Source organism: Miniopterus schreibersii, assembly GCF_964146895.1.
Source record: "Miniopterus schreibersii genome assembly, chromosome: 6".
In the NCBI taxonomy this organism is placed as follows: domain Eukaryota; kingdom Metazoa; phylum Chordata; class Mammalia; order Chiroptera; family Miniopteridae; genus Miniopterus; species Miniopterus schreibersii.
In genome coordinates, this window is record NC_138107.1 from 34,094,809 (window position 1) to 34,118,596 (window position 23,788).

Here is a 23,788-nt window from a genome sequence, read left to right on the forward strand (position 1 = left end):
TATGTAGGCCAGGCTCCTGGGGGACAGGGTGAAAAAGGAGCAGGGATATGGAAAGGCAGATGACCAAAAAACCATCCTACATACACCTCTGTTGCCTACCTTCTCCAAATCTTTTTTTCAAGTATTTTTATTTTTTAATTGTTGACACTATTATGGATGTCCCCCATTTTCCCCTCCTGTGCGACCTCCACCCTGTGCTCCCCACCCCGCTTCACCACACTGTTGTTTGTGTCCACGGGCTACGCATGTATGTTCTTTGGCTAATCTCTTCACCTTCTTTTATCCAGTCACCCCCACCCCCTCCTCTCTGACATTTGTCAGCCTATTCCATGTATCCACACCTATGGTTTTATTTTGTTTGTCAGTTTATTTTTTTCATTAGATTCCACATATTAATGAGATCATGTGGTATATTTCTTTCTCTGACTGGCTTATTTTGCTTGGCATAATAATCTCCCGGTCCATCCATGCTGTTGCAAAGGGTAAGAATACCTTCTTTTTTATAGCTGCATAGTATTCTGTTGTATAAATGTACCAAGCTTTTTAATCTACTCTTCTGCTGATGGGCACTTGGGCTGTTTCCAGATTTTTGGCTATTGTAAATAACGCTGCTATGAACATAAGGGTGCATATATTCTTTCTGATTGGCGTTTTGGGATTCTTAGGATATATTCCCAGAAGTGGGATCCCTGGGTCCATATCTTTTCTCAGTTCAAAGGAAAGCTATCAGTAAAAGTGATAGGAGGCTCCACCCACTTCTTACTCTGTTTTATTCTGCCTTAAGTGGCATTGGAAAACAGTGAGCCCTGTGCCTTTGGCAAGTGAATTGGCTGCACTGTATGAGTGTAGAGACATGGACAGTCTTTGCGATAGGTGTAGCAAGAGGCTCCTGTTTGACAGAATTGGTTAGGTGTTGAATTGTACATTAGGCATAATTCAGTGTAGGCGTGTATACAACTTCAATGAGGAGTCAAGCAAACAAGCAAGTGAATCAGGCAGGGTTCTGTTCTCAAAGATCTGGTTTAGTGGCCAAAACCAGATACACAAAATTATAACCACAATTAATTTTGGTACTCTGTGGTCAACACCATAAAGTAAGTACAAAGAAGAAAGTAATTTTAGTGGTCGTGGTAGTGGTAAGAATGGGTAAATACTTGTGAGATAATCTTTGAACTGACCTTAATGGATTGGTAGATTTTTGACGCATAGAGATGTAGAGGTGGAGTCGAATGTGTGAATGATATTTGGGTTTAATAAGTAGTTTAGTCTGCCTGTAAGTTAGACCATATTGAAGCAGGTTGTGGAAAATTATTTGAAAAGGTCAGCTGAATGCAGCTTTAATACAGGCCTTGAATATCAGACTTGAATATGGACTTTGGTAGATGATGGAGAGCCACTGGTGTTTTTTGAGGAGGAGAAAGATTTAATTAGGATACTAGTTTAATTAGATTAATGTGGTGAGCAGTCTGGATTAGGCGGGAGAGAGGCTGAGACAGTAGATAATTAAGAGCTTGCTATGGTTACAAAAGAGGTAATGTGACCTAGACTGGGATTGGGGTGGTGGAAATGGAAAGAAAGGGGAGATATTTCAGAGATTTAGGTTATGCTAATTTTGAGTGCCTATCATGAATCTGGTACTGTGCTACCTACGCACTTTATTACATGGTATAAAGAATAGGAGACTGGTTTAGGGCAAGGAGGGAGAGGAAAGATGATTCTAAGTATTGACTGAGGTTTGTAGTCTGGTGGTGCTAATCATAGAGACACAGTGGTTGGGAAGAAGAGTGGTTTTGTCTGCTCTGCATGTGGTAGAAATTTAGAAATGCAGTTCAGAGGATCGGAGGGCTGGGAGAGTAGATTAGACTGGGAGGATATGTCAGAGCATGTGCGTGTGTGTGTGCATGTGTGTGTGTACATATGTATGTATAATCTGACATATTAGTAGAACAAACATCAGAAAAACAATATTTCTACCCTGATTCTGCTATTAACTAGCTGCATATCCCAGGATAAGACATATACATACTTTCAATCTGTGGTTGGGAATTCAAGTATACAGAGTGCTGACTTAAGTTATATCTGGATTTTCAATCGCAAGAACCCCTAATCCCAAGTTGTTCAAGGGTCAAGTGTACAATTTCTCCAGGGCTCTTACTTCATCATATTGGTTGTGAGGCATGGGCTGAATGATCTAATGGTCCCTTCCCATTCTAAAATTTTATCTTCTCTGTTTTTTTTTCTGTAAAATTCTAAGTGTCAGATTAAATTAGCGCCATCACTGTTGAGTCACAAGTGTATTAAAATCAGTGCTATCTACAGTTATACCTTCTTTCCACTTGAATTGTACTCAGCTTTTTAACCAGCCTTCATTAATGTGTACTCGCCGGGTACTCACTAGATGTACTCACCTGTTTGGAAATTTATTGTTTATAAATATCCCTATAACACATATGTAAACTGGATATATTTTTTTATTTTTTATTGATTTTAGAGAGAGGAAGTGGGGGAGAGAGAGAGACATCAATGTGAGAGAGAAACATTGATTGGTTGCCTCCCATACTCGCCCCAACTGGGATTGAACCCACAACCTGGGTATGTGCCCTGACTGGGAATGGAACCTGCCATCCTTTTGGTGTATGGGATGACACTCCAACCCACTTAGCCACACTGGCCTGGGCTAAACTGGATGTATTTTAAATTGGCCTTTTGGGTTTACATGTATCAGGATTTGGAAAGGATGGAATTAAATCTAACAGGTGAATTTTAACGTGGATCAAAGTGATTTAGATTAAGATAGTGTTTTTCTTATTTTTCACCTATCTAATGATTTGCACATTTTATGTCTCAGGTTCATTGATGTATTTAAATGAAGCCACACTTCTCCATAATATCAAAGTTCGATACAGTAAAGACAGAATTTATGTAAGTATTTTATCTATGATTTAAATTTTTGTTGGGATAATTATTTTACATCCTATAATGTAAAATAATTTTGTCAAGCTTGGAATTTTCTACAGGAAATCATATTTGATGTGAACTTGTTGAATAGAATATGAGCTCCTTGAGGAGTAGGGTTTTTTTTCTAACTTACTGCTGTAACTCCAGGATTTAGAATATGCATGATACATAGTAGGCACTTGGCAGATATTGTGGAATAAAATAATGAATTCAGAGCAGCATCTTATATCTTTCAGACTTAAAAATGTTCAATTTTTATTTTAACAAACACGAATTATTTTGGGTTTTGATTTCTTATTTTTGATTTATGTCTGTAGATCTGTTTAATTAATTCACTTTCCACATTGTTCTACAAAGAATTTAAGGCATCCGATAAGAAATATATTGAAATTAAAAACTTGGCTGCCAAAAAATGTAAATTACAATAAAGGCAGTGCCTGAGGAAATAATCAAGAACACTGAAATGCCAACTATACAGCTTAAATAGTTGTAATATTTAATTAAATCCCAAAGAGAGACCTTACCTTAAAAATCCATAATATTAAAAAATGAAAAAAAACAAACAAAAAAAACCCAACAAAATTAAAAATGAAAGAAAGCTTTTAATATAAATAGATTTGCACCAAATCATTCAGTTGAATGTTTTAATTATAAAAACTAGTATGTTTTAATTATAATTACTCATTAGGCACATTAGAGGTTTTATTCTACTATGACCTAGTTGTAGATTCCTTTGTGGGCTGGGGATAAATTACCCACTGTAGTTCTCCTGTTATAAAGATGGGACTCTTCATTATTTTTGAACGAAGAAAACACATGGCTTCTTTGACACCTCCTAGATCAAATGACAGTCTTAATCTTTTATAACACTATCAATTTGCTTAATTGTACTTACTTAATTCTGACTAAATTACCTTTAGTCTTTGCCATCTGTCCAAGTAGTGACAGCTGGGAAATAGAAATAATCTAGTCTTTTCCAAAAGAGTTTACTTGTACTTGCCATCTCTTGGTTCTACACAGCACAGTTTTGAATCTTCACTTTATTTTTTTCAACAGCAGCTAAATAATGAGTATACTTAGGTTGATACATGTCAATTCTTGATTAGAAATATATTTAGAAGCAAATTTCAGTCAATCAGCAGACTACTGTTGAGCATCTGATGTGTGCTAAATGCTGTTTTAGGTATGAAAATAATACAGATTTTAACATTTGTTAAAGCAGTTTAACTTGTAATAAGTCAATAAAAGTTGACTTGATATAACCAGGAAACATCATCTTTCAAGTAGAATTGGCCAGTTTTTTCTTGTCTTGTATTACGTGGTGGTGGTGGACCAGTCTTACTTATTTGAGCAAATTTTGATTGAAATCTTTTTTTGAAGTTAGATTTTTTTATACCTTTACAGAATCATCATACTTCTTAAAAATTGAGGTACTTTATTTTTATTTGGGATGTTTATACAAAAACTTAATACCCAGGGGATTCTACTTGTTATTTTAATGTTTCCTGTGTTGCAGTGGTACTATTTGTGCTGACTGTGACCATTAATAATTGAAGGTTCACATTCAGTTTTAATTGTATTTAAAATTTGGTTGTCTTTTTTTCACATTGAGTCTAGTTGACTTATAAGCCTTTGCTAAATTGCATGGTTGATAAAAAAAATTATCTGTATGTGAAATCTAAGTTTTTGTTTCTCATGTATAATATCCATATCACTTTGGAGAATTTTAGGGCTATTCCTAGCGTTTTTGACCCTCTGTTCCTAAGATATGTATGCAGTTGTGCAAATGACCTCTGTTAGATAGTGGCTGTTTGGCCTTATCAGCTCCTGTTTGAAGAACCAGTATTTCTAAAGTTAACCAAAGCCAAGATTGGTATCTTTTCCCCCTAGCCAATTATGCCTTTTAGTTATAAAGCCATTAAAAATTAGCAATATATAAATATAGTTTTTATTACTATAATATATGTAAGAGAAGGAAGCAATTTGGAATAAGAGTTTAAATTTGATATTTTTATATTTCTCATCAACCAGAGTTATCATCATTCTCTCTTACGCTTGAGTGTAATAATAGCTAACTCACTTTAACATTTTTGTTGGTTACTAAAATCTCTGTTACTTTCCTTTTGTCTACCATAGAATGAAAATTATTTGGAATTTCTTATTTGTTACCCCTCTCCAGGAAACATCTTTGGGAGCATTCACTGAATCTGAAATTAGTAGTCTGAGAGTTCAGGGTTTCCGCATCATTTCCCTTCCACATCTAGAAGGAGAAAAGAGAAAAATATGGTCCTGTGTGTCCTAGTTTGACCAGTAAACCACAACTAATTGCTAAACCACAACTCTCTCTCTACCCGCAAGGAATTTTATAAATCCTGTTGGTGCATTCTTTTGGTCTTTTAAAGCCACAGTTAAATTCCAAATTCAAAAGCAAGTTTAAGTTGTTCATTAAATATTTAGCCTAGAAGTATTCTTGATAATGGTTAGCATATGTTGTTTTGCAAATTCTGGGACCAAGCAGTCACCACAGAGCTAAATAAATTCTTGCCATTCGGTGATGGGAATAGGCCTAGAGGATCCTATGAGCTAAATTAAACTCTTCAGTAATAGGGCAAATAAAATAGTCTACAAAAAAAACTGACCACACTCAGGCTGTAGGAATAGAACTGGGAGAGTAGATTTCATAAATAGAGTTAACAGAAGAAGGTTGATTGAGCTAGAGGCTTAGAGACTCAGCTCTCTGTCTGTGATGACTTGTTGGTCATACCAAGAACCTGGAGAGCACATGGGAGGAGAATGTTTCCTATGAGGCAAAAGGAAGTTAAGAGAAATAATCCTGATTTTGGATGTGCTGAGTTTGAGATGAGTATGGGATGAGAAGATGTATTTATTAAGCATTAGAGAAATAGAGGTCCAGTAGAGATCAGGGAGTATTTAGGGGTAGAAATGCAGATTTGGGAGTCCTTGTTATATAGAGAATTGAAGGTATTTATTTGATGTATTTTCTTTCCTCTATTAGCCTTGTTTAGTTTTAAATGAAAATAGTAATTGGAAAATTTTGCTTTTATGCTTTTCCTATTTAGACGTATGTCGCCAACATTCTGATTGCAGTGAACCCATACTTTGACATACCTAAAATATATTCTTCAGAAACAATAAAGTCGTATCAGGGAAAATCTCTTGGGACAAAGCCACCTCATGTATTTGCAATTGGTAAGTCATTTAATTGCATCTTAATTTTTATATTTTCTTACATTGTATAAATTTACTCTGTTTTTAATGGATTAATAGAAGATATCATGAATTGAATATGTATTTTGGCGAGGCTGTATGCATTTTGAATGTATCACCATTGTTGGGAGCATATATTTTACACAGGGTGGGGATGAATACTTTTACAGCCAAATCATGGGGCAGTTGTATATCATTATCTTTGTTAAATGCCAGTGTCCTCTTAAGTGTGTCCACCCAGTTAAAAATAGGATATAATAAAAGCTGACCTCATGGTTCTTTTTGACTTCTCAGCATGATCAGTTTTAGTTTAAAAGTGTCCTCCTTTATAGTTTTGAGGCCTAAGCCTTCTGCTGTTCCCCAGGTCACTTGTGAGCATGTTACTTGGGCTGGATATGAGCTGTAAGAGCCGATGTCTTCCAGGCCTTATTTTGCATCAGGGCTTTTAAAGGCCTGAAAATGGCGTATGTTCCATATCTCGGGGGAATCTGTGGGAAGACAGCAGTATCTGTCCTTGCCATTCTCAGGTTCTTTCTCGTCTTAAAGCACTCTAGCTCTGAGGAACAGAGAGATGAAGTTATTTGACCCATAGCTGGTAACTGCAAGTACAGAGATGTTAGCTAACCGCTTGGATCCAGACGTAATGAGCAGTTAGTTAACTGATGACATGTTTTGGTTCTGATTCTTAGTGCAGCTGTTTCTCTTTGAGCTTTCACTTCATGCCTGTGTTTTGGCCTAACCATGAACTTCCAGATCTGCCTGATTTGTGTTTACTGTGTACTGGTAGGTAGATTGAATATGTCAGCCAAGTCCATCCAGTGCAACGGCAAATTGACTTTTGATTTTAAGATACTCTAATGGGCATTGGTATGTTCTCTATCAGCTATCAGAATGGTATAAAATCCTTAGAACCTGAATGTGAGCGAGTTCCTCACTGGAGAGAAGTTACATGTTTAAAATGTAAATAAACTGGCTTTTATTTTTAGTTGTTTACTGCTAAAAAAGAATTTACAATGACTCCACAAAAGTAGATGAAACAGATTGCTGAAAAATTGGTCAGAAGGATGAGTATACTCTTGCGTGTAAAAGCCATTTGTAAAAGCTTCCTTGGTAAAGGTAACACATTGTCTGAGGCGAGAAATATTTGTCTTATAGGGCTGAATTGGTTAGGACCTAATTTTTAATTAAAATTGTTTTAATTTGAGAACACTTTAACAGAATTAAATCATGCTCAACTTATCTGAGTAGTCTTAAAATTTAAGACATTTTATAGCATAAATTGTTGGAGTATAATGAAGATAGTTAAAAATTATATATATGTGTGTATATATGAACAGTTGCAAATCTGAACAAATTAGTTAATTTTGCCTGTTTTTGAAATGCTGATAAATTCTACAAGATATTTAAATTTAGTAGTATTACAGAAAAAACATTTATTTTGCAATTATTTTGCAATTATATATTTTTTCTCCAGAAGAAATTTTTTTGCCAGAATTTTTTTTCAGAGTTCTTAATTGATAGCTCATTACTTCTTGCTTTTCTCTGAGGACTTCATTAGTTGTTCATATTGAACATTTTTTATCTCTGTAGATCTTCTCTAGTACTGGGAAGAAGTGAGCCACAGCTCATAATATGGAGACATTCTATTACAAACATAAGTTGTTTATTTGACTTTCACGTTACTTAGCTGTCATGATCATAGTCACTAGATCATTCAAAGTAAATACTTTAGAGATGTTTTGAATACTTTTGAATGATTTTACTTAAAAATTTTAATTGTAAACACATAATTTCTTTAGGAACAAGTTCTCTTTGATAGTAAATGAATTTTCTGTCATCTAGTAAATTTGTGTTTAATACATTGTTCATCATTAATGTGTTATTTTGACCCCAGCTGATAAGGCTTTTCGAGACATGAAGGTGCTCAAGATGAGTCAGTCTATCATAGTATCTGGAGAATCAGGAGCTGGCAAAACGGAAAATACAAAATTTGTTCTAAGGTGAGGAATATTTATGCTAACCTGGAATAATTTGAACAGGTTGATATTTTTTATTGTGTTAAAAATATGTAACAAAATTTACCATCTTAATCATTTTTAAGTGTGAAGTTCAGTAGGTTCAATATATTCACCTATTTTTCAGCCAATCTCAGAACTTTTCATCTTGCATCACTGAAACTCCATACCCATTCAACAATTCCCCATTTCCTCTACCTTAGCCCTTGGCAACCACCCTTCTATTTTCTGCTTCTATGATTGTGACTACCCTAGATACCTCTCATATAAGTGAATCATACAGTGTTTGTCTTTCTGGGACTGGCCCATTTCACTTGGCATAATGTCCTCAGGGTTCATTTATGTCGTAGCATATGTCAGAACTTCCTTCCTTAGTAAAGCTGAATAATACTCCATTGTATGTATATATCACATTTTGTTTACCCAGTCATTTGTCAGTGGGCACTTGGATTGCTTCCACCTCTTGCCTATTGTGAATAGTGCTATGATGAGTTTGTTTTACATATCTTTTAGAGATTGATTTGAATGGGTTGATTTTGAATACTTTTGCATGTTTTATGACATAATTTAAAATGGACTGTGTCCCTTTTAAAAAATAGACGCCTTATGTGGAAGCTACGCTTTAGACTGAAAACTATTTCTGACCTTATTGTCTTGAGGATACTGGAGGAGGTCAGTGCTGGTTAGGCAAAGGGAAATCTGTGAATATTTCTTTAAAATCCAGCCTTTACATTCTGTTCTTAATAGTCCCCTGCTAGTACGGTTGAAACCCTTTTCTACATTAAGCTTATGACAATTGACCTTACTTCTACCTCCCTACAACCCCTCTCCCAGTGTATCCCCTGTGCTGCCATCAAATAAAACCCAACACTTTGTTTAAAATCATAACATTTTAAATACAGAAGGAACATTAGTACTTATCATAGTTTAACTCTTTCAGTTTACATACTCAGGGATGTTAAATCTAGTGTTGAAGCTACTGCTAGGACCAGCAAGTCCATTCTAAATTCTCACCAGTGTTGTTCTCACTGTATTATAGTTCTTAGTCGATTGCTGCATGGTGCATCCCTTTTGCAAATTTTGCTATTTTTTTAAAGCAAATGTATATGCTATTTAGAGTTATTTGTATGAAACCACATGGAGTTTGTTATTGCCTGTTATGCATATGCAATTCTGGTTAAATGAATCCTTCCTAATACTCTCAGAATTCTAAGTGGTTCAGTTTCTTTCTCTCTTGTATGTAGTAGTCATATAGTAAGTCTGTGGTTAATATACACCTTTGAAAGTGAACAAGTAATTAAGAAACTGTAAACTTACATTGTAAATCAGAGGTTCTTCTGAAATGTGCCAGGCAAGTAGTTGTTCCATCAGGTTTTATCTTGCACTGTAACAACATGAAGAGTGGTAACTTCCTACTTGTTCAGCAGCAGGTTACTGTATTTTATCTAGCCATAAAGATTGAATTAATAGGGTATCACAAAAGCCTTTGGAATCTGATGCAGAAATGAATATTCCTGTGGGAAATGTATGGCATATTTAAAAACAAATAGTTGGTTAAAGTCAGAATGTTCCCCAAAAAAGTTTTTAAAAAATAATGCTGATTTAGATGTTAAAGGCAATCCAGATAGAATTTTAAATGTTTAAAGAGTTATAACAGAAGAGTTGCATTTAAATATAAATTTGTAATTTTTAGATAACCAGTTGCAACGATGATCCAGGTTTAAATTTTACATGTATTAAACAATGTTAAAATTACAATGTGTGCAATATTATTGTCATCTTAATTTTTATATCCTGTATTTTAAACAGATATCTGACTGAATCCTATGGAACAGGCCAAGATATTGATGATAGAATTGTTGAAGGTATTGTTAATTTTAAAACTTCTTACTTTATGTTGTTAAGATATATACGAGAATCCTCTCTAAGTGGTTTGGAATGCTCTCCCCAGAGAGGCCTAAAAGACTCTCCTTTCTACAGATCTTTGCTCAGATTTCATGTTCTCATTTACTTACTATCTGTTGTCCCCTCCACCAATGTAAGTGCTAAGATGGCAGGAATTTTATATATTCCAAACCTCTGGAATGTGCCTGATGCATAGCCTATCAGTGATCCATAAATATCAGTGGGTGAATGAAAGAAATACAGGAAGCATCTGCTGGATTGAATGAAAGAAATACAGGAAGCTCTTTGGCCTCCTGGTTTTACTTTGTTTTATGTAAAAAAGGAGAGAGCAAGAGGGTTATTTGGAATTGAGGTGCTTTTTTTTTGAAAATCAGTTTAACAGAAGAGTACAACTGGAGGGCAAGAATCTGTAAATTGATTAATGTTTCTGGATATAAATAATGTTTTAATTTTACTTATAATTCTCGCTGTGGTATTGTACACACCAACTATGAGGACCTCATAAATAATGCTATATTCACTATAAAGTGCCTACTTAAGTGAGAGAATCACCCTTTAAAATTAAATAAATAAATTATTGGTTAATTCAATAAAATACTAGTTAGTATTCTGATTTGTTTACTTGAGGTGTAAACTTGCTTGAGAATTGAATGTAAGACTGGACTGGTTCTTCCGTGATGTATTGTACAACATGTAATGTTCTAGAGTTGAGAAAAGTTGGAGAGTATTATTCCAAATGTTTCTACAGCCCTTTACTAGAGGATAGTAGATATTAACTGGCAGAACACAGAAATCTTTTGATGCCATCTTAATTGAAGTTTGGAATGAGTGTATCATTAATAGCATTAACAATTTTCTGATGGAGAGGCCCTTATCCTATTTTTGGATGTTTTATTAATATAGCAAGTCTTTCAGTAAAAACTGGTAATGGAGTCTGTAAAGGAATCGGTGAGACCTATATTTAAGTCTCTCTTTTGCCAAGTGGCCAGTCATATGGCTTTCCACAAGTCAGTTCACCTTGTTGAGCATCAGTATTTTTGCCCATCCGAAAGGTGAGGTATACATGCTAACATTTCTTTTAGTCTTGCATACTTTCTTATTTTGGCAAGTGAAAAAACTGGGGAGTGATCTTTAAGAGGGTTTAGAGACTAGTTAAGCTTTCTCCTATGGATAGAATAAGAGAAATGGACTTCAAAGGATTTCATAAAAAATATTCTAGCAGTAGACATTGTGAAGCAATTTATGAGGTGGTTGATGGAAAATATGTGACTAAGATTGATACTTGTCTGGTATGTTTATAGTTGAGACTCTGGTGAGTACAGTAATAGATTCTAGGAACCTTTTTGCAGTCATGTGATGTGTCTGGTTATAAAATAAAAACAAATTTTACCTTTGTTCATTGGGATTTGAAAACTGTTGTTCTGAGAACCTTTTGTAGGTAATTCTATAAACTAGTTTTGTTAATTTTGTTGGATGTGAATGTAAAAATGTTAAATCTGGAGGTTTTATTAATAAATATTTTAGACAAGTAAGTCAACTAATAATTTGTTGCCTGTATTTTGTCACAAGAGGTTTGTTGTTTTCTATATTATAATCACTACTCTAGTAGGGTTAGATGTACTTGTGAAAATCTTAACATTTTTAGGGAATAATTTTAAAAGTTGAGTTAAAAATTTTGTAACCTAGTGAATTTTAAAAATTTAGTCTTTCCTTTAACATTACATTTTAAAGTATATTTTGAGTAATTTTCCCATCTCTTACATGTTAGTAAGGCCTGAACATACATGCATAACTCATGGACACAGACAATAGTTCTGTGAAGGCCTTGGGGGGTTGAGTGCTGGAGTGATGTGGAGGGAGTCAATGGGGGGGAAAAGGGGGACATCTCTAATACTTTCAACAAGAAAGATAAAGTTTTAAAAAAGGCCTGAACATAGTATAGTCAGTAAATATTTGTGGGATTTGGCATTGCATGTGAATTTTCATGTTAATATTTCTGAGAACATTTTTGGTTATATTTTTTTATAAATTTCCTTCATGCTAATTTTTGATGGAATATTTTCATTTCTATTTTAATAGCTAACCCTCTCTTAGAAGCCTTTGGAAATGCAAAGACTGTTCGAAACAATAATAGCAGTCGATTTGGGAAATTTGTGGAAATACATTTCAATGAAAAGGTGAGAATAAGTTTGGGGATGATATGTTTGGAGAGTGTTTTTGAAAAAATACAAGGATCTTGATAGAATTGGTGCTGTACTTGAACTTGTGGTAAATTTGTTTAAGTTTCTCTCTGTTACTTTAGAGAGCTGGGAGAATATATATGTTCACTATGACCTCTATAAACACTTTAAGCTTACATTTAGTTATCTGTGTTTCCCCTTTATTTGATAAATATTATAACCTTTTTGATAGACAAATGTTTATTAGAAAAAAAAAATACTTTAACATTTGTTGGTCATACTTTAAGACTTGAAATGAAAAAACGTATTTTCTCTCTTTTGTTTTTTAGAGCTCAGTGGTTGGAGGATTTGTTTCACATTATCTTCTAGAGAAATCTAGGATCTGTGTTCAAGGCAAAGAGGAAAGGAATTATCATATCTTTTATAGGTTGTGTGCTGGTGCTTCTGAAGATATTAGGGAAAAACTTCACTTGAGCTCCCCAGATAATTTTCGGGTAGGTTGGATGAAAAAATTTCATACGAGATTTGCAAATTGAATTGCCTTTGACTATAAACCTTGCTTTAGTAGATTTTGATAGTTTTATGTGACTTACTTTAAATTTCGTGTAATGTGACAGAATGACTTCTGTACTAAGTAGATCTCTGTTGAGTCTTACTGCTGCCTTTATCACCATATGAGGAATTATGTAATGGATAAGTAAAAGGGTAGATGTTAAATCCCTATCAATTTAAGCTCATTAAGAAATTTATACTAGTTCTGTAATGCTGGCTTTACAGTTACCTATGACTTTTTTAAAAAAAGAAAAGTTTGACCACTGAATTAATAAAGGATCCATGATTATCTGCCTCAGTTCAGTTCAACAACAAATATTTATTGCTTGCCTAGTGGGTGCCAGACATTGTGCCAGGGTTATAAAGATAAATGAGACACAGTTCCTGCTTCTGAGCAACTTAGGATCTGGAGAGAGAGACACACACACACACACACACACACACACACACACACACACTCACACTCACACACTCTCTCTCTCTCTCTCTCTCTCTCTCTCTCTCTCTCTCTCTCTCTCTGACTGATGTATTGAATGCATAGGATACTGTGGCTTGGAATGCTGGGGATTTTGGAAAAGCTTACTGGAGCAACTGATGCTTGATCGGAATCCTGCAGGATTTTCAAGCGTTAACTAGAGAAGGAAAGATGCAAAGGGTATTCCTGGTAGATACAAAAAGATGAACAGAGAAAAGTAAGAAACAGTAGGGCAGGAAATGATAGGAGGTGAGGCTTGAGAGTTTGGACTGACTTCTCTTGTTAATAAGAAGCTATTGAAGGGCTGTAAGTAGAAAATTGGGTATCAGATCTATACTTACCTTTGGCTTTAATATGGAGATGGCTTTAATGGGGTAGAGGATGGGATGGATTGAAATTGCAGCCATGGGTAAATTAGTTGGGAACCTGTGGCTATATATTGAAGTAACTAAAGAGTTGCTCAGTGCCTGAATTTGGTTTATTGATGGCAGGGTTACAGAGTAGGGGATTTGCAAAATATTAGGAGGTAATATTGATAGGACCTGGAGACTGAGTATGGTAGGGAGATGGAAGAGTCTGGAATAATTTTTAAAAATTTGACTAGGAAAATTGGGTGGATGTAAATACCATATTGGGGCCAGGCGGAAGATTTAGCATATAGGATGAGTTCGGTTTTGGAACCTGTGGATCATCTGAGCAGAGATGTTCAGAAGACAGTTATGTATAACAATCTGAAGATCAGTGTCAGTGCTGGAGTGACAAGTTTGGGAGGTGTCGGTACTCTGGGGGTAGTTAAAACTATGACAGTGAGGAGATGAGATTGTCCAGAGAGAGCGTGTGATGTAGAAAAGCAGAGGGTGAGAGGGTTAAGAGTTGCTGAAGAAGGGAAGCACAAGTGGGGCTGTGAGGGAAGTACAGGGAAAATCGTGACTGTCAAGAACTGAAGCCCGTTGAGTTTCAAGAAGTGGTGGCCAGGGCTAGTTAGCATAATTTACAAATTCTGAGCTAGAAAGTAGTGTCCCTGTGAGGGCTATAATGGGAGTCATGGGATGGGGCTTAGGAAGGTGGCTTGTATACATTTTTCCAGGTAATTTTGATAGTCCCCTTTGGGCAGGAGTCCTTCATTTGAGAATCATGACACATATATGCAATTATTGTTCTCTCTGTGTGTTTGTTTTTGCAACCCAGCTTCTCTTAATTACTTCAATTAGTTTCTTTTAATGTGTACTTGGAAATTTAAAAACTTTATTGTTTTAAAATGCTTTTTATAACTGCATCTATTTATATACTTCTGAAATGTCCAACCTTTTCTAGAACTCACCAGATTAAATGGAATTTGCAGTTAGTTGCAAATTAATCATCATAAAAGTAGAAGAGGCATATCTGCACAATGATTTTTAGAAAAGGGCTATAAATAACTGTGGATTATATGAAATGTAATGATGATGTGGGTTTGTCCTCAGTGAGTTAATGAGAAAGTGATGTGACTACTCTTGTCTTAATCCTGTGTTTCTGCGTGGAGCTAGGAACATAGTTTTCGCGTGTCTCAGAACGCACTGCCTTTCCTGGCTCAGTGGTAGGCATCCTAAGAGGGCAGCTGCTGACATTCTTTATCAGGTCAGAGAGTTTGCTGCGTCTGTAGTGTGACCTGGGAGCCATGGCTTCCTCTTTGACAAGGGAGTCTTTTTGGCTAAGGAGACTGGAGGAACAGCATTGCCTTTCTCCCAGATACATCTGCGATCTTGGATATTCCACTCATGCGTGCACACACGCCTCTGTACTCCTCCCCCCAGTGATTATACCTTAAAGTGATTTGAAAGTGTGTTGGTAATTTCATGAGGTTTTTCTGTAGTTTACAGAAATGATAGATAAGGTTATAAAGACAAAGGAGAACCCTAGAGTAGGGTGAGCACTTCCAATAAACACATGTATTTTGGAAAATTAAAGGTTTAAGATTCTTACGTTATTCAAAAATTTCAAATATTTTTGCGTGTTTTGTGGAATAATTTTTTTTTAAATATATCTTTATTGACTTCAGAGAGAGGAAAGGAGAGGGAGAGAGAGAGAGAAACATCAATGATGAGAGAGTCATTGATCGAGCCCGCAACCCAGGCATGTGCCCTGACCGGGAATCGAACCCCTATTGCCTGGATCCCAGGTCGACGCTCAACCGCCGAGCCACGCCCGGCCGGGCAGGAAGAATATTTTATAGCCCTGCAAAGATCTTTGAACATAAATAAAGCTTGTGTAGAATGAGAATAGATGGCAAGAATAGTTACAACTTCCTATTTACAGAAAAGTTGGAAGAAACAAGTATTTTTCCTAGGTTGTAATAAGTCCATCTGTCCAAAAGCCAAGTAATTGATAAAACAGTTGGGGTAGGAGATAAAACTCTTGCTAGCAGAGAAACATTTGTTGGGCTCTATATGTTTAAGCTAAATAGTAGAGCTCTTTTTTTGAAATAGTTAATTGAAAAAGCTTACCAGTATTGTTCCGCCTCCCTTCTTTTATTTTTCTCCCAAAGATTCTAGAATAGAAAGAAAAACTCATTACAAACCATTTTCTGGTTTTAAACAATTTTAATTTCATTATAACAAAAGGGGAAAAATAGGTGCATTGATCATCTAAAATATTAATTTATTCCAAAATTATTCAAAATTTACCGTAATATTTTTCTTGGTAGCTATATAGTGTGGTGTGTTTAATCTCGGGATCCATGCCATGATGCGTGGAATCACAGTGACCTGATTTAAGAGAAGCAGAGTTTTTAATTTGCTGTCCTGTTCCCTGTGTACTTCCTTCCGGCCTCCTCCCCACCACTCCCCTAAAAGTGGGTAATAGATTCTCTTTAAGGCCAATATATTATTTCCTTCTCCACTGCTTCCCTTGTTCTATGTTGTGAAAGCACTTAGCTTTTAAAAGGCTTCTAGGCAACAAAATAAATCCTTGGAATAAAAGCTGAAATTGTTATTTGAATATGAAGGTTCACATGACAAGTATTGTAATTTATGTATAGTCAGTGTTAACCGTCAGTAAATATAAAAGGCATGCTTTAAAGAACTGATTCTAAAAATCAAAACTTAAGAAGTTCAAGGGTAACATTTGTTAATTATTTATAATTTAAAATATTGAAATATTAAACCACACTGTGTGGGTCCTTATTTGACACTCTTTACATTTTTAGTAAGAAGGTGATTTTCCTATTATCTGTACTAGGTATAAAGATGTTTGACACTGAGAATATTTAAAATTGCTGTCCTGTAAATCAATATGGTATTGATTTTTTTCGTTAATTGTATAGTTTAATCTACTTTGAAGAATTGGGATTTTCAACATCCCTGGTTTGATTAGTAGGAGTAAAATGCTTATATAGAACTGATTTTAATTGAGAGATTAAATGATACTCAGGTTATGTTTAGAAATTCTTTATGGTTAGCACTACTTGATAAGTTGTGTTGTCTTCTGTAGTATTTTCCTGAGGATCATATTTGTTAATTATACTTTACATTTCTTTGTCCTAGTATTTAAACCGAGGCTGTACTAGATACTTTGCTAACAAAGAAACTGACAAACAGATTTTGCAGAACCGAAAAAGTCCTGAGGTATAGTAGACTACTTTTTAAAATTAAAATCTTTAATACAAAAAAAATGTGCTGGAAGTTATGTTTTTTATTTTGCAGCCCAAATAAAATTTCTTACTTTTAGACTTGTACTTTTAAAAACTAAATACTCATCCAAGCCTCTGTAGAGTGTACATAGTACTTTATGCCTGTGTTGGTATCTACAGAAGCTATAGGTTTTGGTTCTTCTTGGTTAGGCCTCAGTACACTGCTCTCTTCTTGTTCTTTTTTCCATCATGAGGGTGTTGAATTGCCTAAGAATTATCCTTTGCTAATATTTCTGAAACTTATTCTCATATTACCCACTTGGGATTAAGTATAAAATATGTCCTCTATAATTGCCTACTCCAAGGCATAAATAGGCTTTGTAGTAGACACTAAGTAGAATAAGCATTATTGTAAATTGATGCTTATATATTATTGTCTTTAAAACATATATTTATAATATATTATGAAAAGTTTTGTATATAGGTCTTACTAAATTATTACATTTCTAAGAGTAATTATTTATAACTATACTATTAAGTATTATTTTAAAAACATTATCCTTAATCTAAAAATCTACAACTGTTATAAATTTTAATATGCATTAAGTAATAAGTGGTATTAAGTTGTATATACTCAAGGAGCTTAAATTGTAAAATATACAAAGTCAGTATTAATTATTGGGACTAGTCATATTGTCTTTATCAATTTTATTAAGATTTTATATTGAGCACTTAATTGAACAAGTTTGAGAGTCAGAGGCTTTTGATTCCTTTCAAAATGAGTGAGCTGAATTATGTCTTTATTATATTCACAGAAAAGAACAGAAAGTAAATGAAAATTCCCATTATTTTGAATTTTAAGCAGTTAATCTTTGACATTCAATTTATCATTTTAGATCCAGATGTCTGAATGATAAATTGAAAACTTTAGTTTGTTACATGCATGGTTGAAACTTTAAGAAGTAACAGTAATGTTTATTATGATATCTTTGTCACCATAATCTATATTTTCATAAGACATCATCAAAATATAGAAATTGTATTCTTTCCATTAAGATAATGGGGACATTTCCTTTGGCATGGAATAATCTGAGTAGAGAGGAAAGAAAACTGGATTTTACTCTTTAAAGAGTAACATGTACTCTTGGTACTCACCTATGAGGAAATGTACTCTTTCTGATGTTAGTGTCAGCAAACTTTGTTAGGAACCTTATTTATGCTATTGAGTTTATATATGAAGATATATAAGTGAACAATGGATTAATATGTTTAAATCACTTTTTATGTCTTCTTTATCAGGAGGATGAGGTGACCATTTTGACTAATTAGAATCCTTTACCTAGTTCTATTTGAGTGCCTCTAAGCTGTGTGTAATTTTTAGGAGAATGCAGTATTTTTAGTCTTCCATAACAGAAATATATTCATTAACATTTGATAAAAGCAGTTTTTAAGTGAAGTAACCATTCAATTGCAAGACTAAAAATTCGGCATGATGTATGTTTTCTGTTTACTTTGGCTGCACGTGATTGTTTCCTTTGCTGCTTTTAAGAATAAAATTAAATTTCTTTATCTAGACATTTTCCAGAAATGTCACACAAATGTAATTAAACATTTTAAAGAAATTTGTGGAAAGACAATCACAACTTTAGCTGGGAAGCAGTTGGCAACTGGGAGGAAAAGAAACATCTCCTGGAGGCGCCTTTAATGGCCAGTTAATTCTCATGCTGTGTTACCTAGCATATAATTTTATTTATTCATTCTCAAGTTCTGGAAAATTCCTAGTCCTACCTTTCTCTGTCCAGTAACTTTTATTTTTCTCCTTTTAGTTTTTGCAGGCCTGACCTTTTCCTTCCTTTTTCTGAGTTTGCTATAGGTTCTAACAAATGAGTACTTTAGATGTATGCTCTTTTAGGAGAGAAATCAAATTTTCTCTTCATTTTTTCTGAAATGTTTTCAGTCATTGCATAAATCCTTAGAGTAAGCATAATATTTACTAATACATTTTACCTCATATATACTTATACGAAAAGGTTTAAAAAGTAATTCTCAGGCCATGAAAACTGTTATTAGCCTGTTCACTATTTACTGCTGTCAAATAGTGCAGTTCATGGCAGAGTTAACCTAAAGGGATATAATATAAGTGTCAGATTTAAAATTTGTTTACAATTTTTTTTGCCTCTGTTCATGTTGATTGATTTCAACCACTGGTATTCAATTATTTTTTAGTCAATTTTTATTTTTATCTAATGCCCTAGCATTATGTTTTTGAGTTAATATTGTAATTTAATTGGAAAACATTCCATTTTTGACTGAAATTTTTATTGAAATAATTATAGATTAACATGCAGTTGAAAGAAATTACACAGAGAGATTCTGTGTACACTTTGCCTAGCCATTCAGTTTTTGAATGTGTTAGAATATTAAAGTGTTTCCATCGACACATTTTATTTTTGCATGTTATATAGTGCATCAGTAGACCTTGTGTAGTTTTTTATTTTTAGTATACTTAAATGATATAAAGTGCAGTTAATTGATGTTTTCTTATTTTATAGTATCTTAAGGCAGGCTCCTTGAAAGATCCTCTGTTAGATGACCACGGAGATTTTATTAGAATGTGCACAGCCATGAAAAAGATTGGTTTGGATGATGAAGAAAAGCTAGATCTGTTCCGGGTAGTAGCTGGTGTCCTGCACCTTGGAAATATTGATTTTGAGGAAGCTGGAAGCTCTTCAGGTATCTTTGTGTTGTTTTGTTTTGTTTTGTTTTAAGGAGGAGTAAATTAGAGCTTTTGCCATTTCTTTGTCATGTGTAAATTGAACCCGTGTGCTTCAGGTTGGTTGATCTCGTGAAATTTCTAGAATATACTATTACATGGTGGGTCATGCAAAGGATGCTGCATTATTAGTCACTATGAGCTCTGTTTTGAAGAAACTAGTGATACTGATGAGGAATAAACTCATTTTATGAAGGACAAGTAACTGACTGCCAGGGTCATATTTAGTTAAATTTTTCAACTGATGTTATACTTTCCCAGTAAATGAACAGAATAATTCTCTACCATCTGTTAAGGTATTTTGACATTTTTTAGGTTCATTGATTTAAACTTGGATCAGTTAATTAGGGCAATTGAATACACAAAAGCCCATATACTTTATTACTGGAAAATTAAAATAGGTTGAGCTTCATGCAGATTGAAAAGAGCATTTACATGCATGCTTGATAGTAACTTTTCAACTCTAGTGGTATAGTGTTACATGAAGAGTAAGAATTTTTACATACTCTTAAGCTTGTTCCGTGAATACAGGGGTTGGAAAACTATGGCCCATGACTAAATCTGACCAGCTGCTTGTTTTTGTAAATACAATGTTGGAGCACAGCCACACCCATTCACTATGTCTTGTCTATTTCAGCTTTTGTGCTATAGTGACAGAGTTGAGTAGTTGTGACAGAGAGACTGTATGGCCAGCAAAGCCTAAAATCCGACACTTTAGAGAAAAAGATTGTTGACTCCTACATAAATACATTATTTAAAAATATTACACTGAGTTAAAAAAAAATTGAAAGCACCATTTCATATAGTACTCAATAACATGGGCTTTGGTGTCAGATCCCAGAAGCTCTCTGAGCCTTGCTTTTTTCATTTGTAAAATAATGAAAAAATAATCCAGGTGAAGTGATTTTAAAGTGTAGTATATAGCAATAATGTGCATATAGGGAAGGCGCACAAGAGTAAGGAAAAAGAACATTTAAAAATGTGTCTGTTGTGTGCCAGATCCTTATATACTGTATTTCATCATAATCATAATCTAAACTTGATAAAAATAATGATGTGGGAGATATTATCTCTGTTTTACACAAGTGCAACTTCCGCATAAGTTAAATAAAATGGTTATTAATGAAATTGTAGATGTGAGAGCCAAGTTCTACCCATGTTTAAAGAACTCAGGTAATTGTCCCTCAGTGCCCCTAGTCACTGACCTTCCCAGGTGTGGTGATCTGTGAGTGACCAGATTGAAACAGACGGTCTTAATGACTTTTAGATTTAATGTCCTGTGATGCTGTGAAGTCAGTAACATCAGATGCAACGCAGCGCAGCGTTGAATAGACGCGCTCCTGAGCCAGGCGGCCACCGGGTGCCAGCTGCCCGGGTGACCTTGGGCCAGCAGCTTAACTTCTCCCTGGCTCAGTTCCTTACTGTGTACCGGACAACAACCCCACCTCATGCTGTAAAGACGAATGAAGGAGTTAAATATTTGTAAAATGATGTGAAGACTTATGTCTGGCACATAGTAATCACACTCCAAGTATTTTTAATGAAAAGGAAAATAAAAAGACAGATTACTGCCAGTTTGAAATGAAAAAAAAAAAGAAAACTAAAACCAGGTATGTCCTTAGTGTGCATTAAAATTTTTTATTAGTTTTTTGGAGGGATTTAACAATTTATTTTGAAAATGTAATTAACGTTAAAACACATTTCATTTCCTCTGTGTCATTGTTATACCAAGGGAGCATGTGGGAGTTCTGAGTGACAGGAAAGTTTAGAGTATTTCATGTACGCTTAGGAAGAGTTTAGGCGTGGCGAGGAGCGTTTTGCCGCCTCCTGTCGCCGTCCTGAGGCAGAGCCTGCAGGAGGTGCAGGGGACCCTAAGCAACCTATCGAGCTGGCGGGCCGCACCCGACCTCCCGGCCGGTGGTACACGCTCCCACTATCCTTTAGTTTCCTCCTCAGACTTATTTTCTGTGAAGGGAAAATGAGCAGAAAGCAGAGGAGATTGGAACGAGGCAGTAAATCAGTAGAATTAATAAAAAAGATTACTTATGTTTTAATAGCTGAGATTCGATTGTACGACCTGTCCTTCCCATGACCCTTCCTGTAGACCCAAATGGTTTCTTTTAATTAGAATTGATTTTTCCCCCACTAGAGAGCTCAGTTTTGGCATTTCCCCACAATCTGAAAAAGCTCTGAATATTTTTGTAATTATTTTATTAGAAAATTTATTCTCCAACAGATTTTAAGAAGACACTATTACTGAAAAGTTTTTGCATGATGGAAATGCAAAAAAAAAACCTGTTGGGACTTTCTATGCTTTTTAAATTCATGTAACAAAATTATATGTTATTATAACAAAATTTTTTAAATGTTCAGAGAAGTTCTTCTTTGGAAGGGGAGTAACATGAAAACCTTACATTATTTTACAGTATTTTGCCCTTTAAAACTTTAAAAATAAATGTTTTCTTATGTTAGCGTTACATAATTCCTGGAAATAAGTAAGAAACTTCGCAAAATAGTAAAAGAAAAGTATTTAAATAAATTAATGAATTACTGGTGGTCATTTTTTCAGGGTTATATAATTTTAGATAATGCTGATGTGTGTAGAAACTAAAAATTAGTAGTAAGCTTATTTTTAGAGTTAGAGATTTGATAAATTTAAGTATTATTTTTCCCCTTTTATAACATCTTTATTGAAATATAATTCATACCAAACAATTTACCCATGTAAAGTATACAGTTCAATGGTTTTTAGTATAGTCAGTGTTGTGCAACCATAAGCACAATCAGTTTTAGAATATTTTAACCACAGAAAGAAACAAAGAAACCCCATACCCTTTAGCAACGACACCCTTGCCCTCCACATTTCTCTCAAATCCCACAGCCTTAGGCAACCATTATTTTTTCTGTATCTCTAAATTTGCCTATTACCACATTTCATTTCAATTGAGTCATACAATGTGGTCTTTTATGACTATTTTTGTGTCTGCATTTCTTTCTATTGCTGAGTAATATTCCATTGTATGGATAGACCAGATTTTGTTTATCCATTCATCATTTGATGAACATTTGGGTTGTTTCCACCTTAGGCTATCATGAATAATGCTGCTATAAACATCTGTGTACAAGTTTTTGTGTGGACATGTTTCTATTTCTTTTGGGTATATGCCTAGGACTAGAATTGTTGTGTCATATGGAAACTCTGTGATTAACTTTTTGAGGAGCTGTCAGACTGTTTTTCACAGTAGTTGTACCATTTACATTTTCATCAACAGCGTATGACGGTTCCTGTTTCTCCACATACTCACCAACACTGCCTGTCTGTCAGAGGATAGCCAGCCTAGTGTGTGTGAAGTGTTTACCTCATAGTGGCCTTTGCTTGCATTGTCCTGATGGCTCATGATGTTGAGCAACTTTTCATGCCTTTATTGGACATTTTAATATTTTTTGGAGAAATGTCTATTCATATCTTTAGCCCATTTATTAATTGAGTTGTCCTTTTATTAAGTTGTGTTTTCTTAATATATTCTAGATATAAATTTCTTAACAGATATATAATTTGCAAGTATTTTCTCATTCTGTGGGTTGTCTTTTCAATTCTTGTGTAGTGTTTTTTGAAACACAAGTTTTTTTAGATGAAGTTCAATTTATCTTTTTTTAAAAAAATATATCTTTATTGATTTCAGAGAGAGGAAGGGGGAGAGAGAGCTAGAAATATCAATGATGAGAGAGTTGTCATTGATTGGCTGCCTCCTGCACACTCCCAACTGGGGATCAAGGCCGCAACCCTGCATGTGCCTTGACCGGGAATTGAACAGAGATCTCCTGGATCCTAGGTCAGTGCTCAACCACTGAGCCACGCCTGGCCGGGCTATTTTTTTTTCTTTTGTTGCTTGTGCTTTGTTTCTGTATCTAAAAAACCCTTACCTACCTACTGCAAGATCATGAAGGTTTTTATTTGTGTATTCTTCTAAGGATTTAATAGTTTTAGGTTACATTTAGGTCTTTGACTCATTTCGAGTTAATTTTTGCAAGTGGATATCCAGTTTTTCCAGTGCCATTTGTTGAAAAAACAATTCTTTCCCCAGTGAATTGTCT

The 23,788-nt window shown here is 34.6% G+C and overlaps 1 protein-coding gene across 6 annotated transcripts in view; it reads left to right on the forward strand.

Moving 5' to 3' along the window:
- MYO6 (myosin VI) overlaps positions 1-23,788 on the forward strand; it is a 134,997-nt gene that overhangs the window by 62,530 nt on the left and 48,679 nt on the right. For all 6 annotated transcript variants that reach the window (XM_081140497.1, XM_081140498.1, XM_081140499.1 and 3 more), the window contains exons 4-11: positions 2,849-2,922; positions 6,039-6,168; positions 8,081-8,186; positions 10,011-10,066; positions 12,186-12,283; positions 12,616-12,780; positions 16,835-16,915; positions 19,473-19,653. In XM_081140497.1, coding sequence (XP_080996623.1) covers positions 2,849-2,922; positions 6,039-6,168; positions 8,081-8,186; positions 10,011-10,066; positions 12,186-12,283; positions 12,616-12,780; positions 16,835-16,915; positions 19,473-19,653 — 891 coding nt within the window. The remainder of the gene's footprint in view (positions 1-2,848; positions 2,923-6,038; positions 6,169-8,080; positions 8,187-10,010; positions 10,067-12,185; positions 12,284-12,615; positions 12,781-16,834; positions 16,916-19,472; positions 19,654-23,788) is intronic.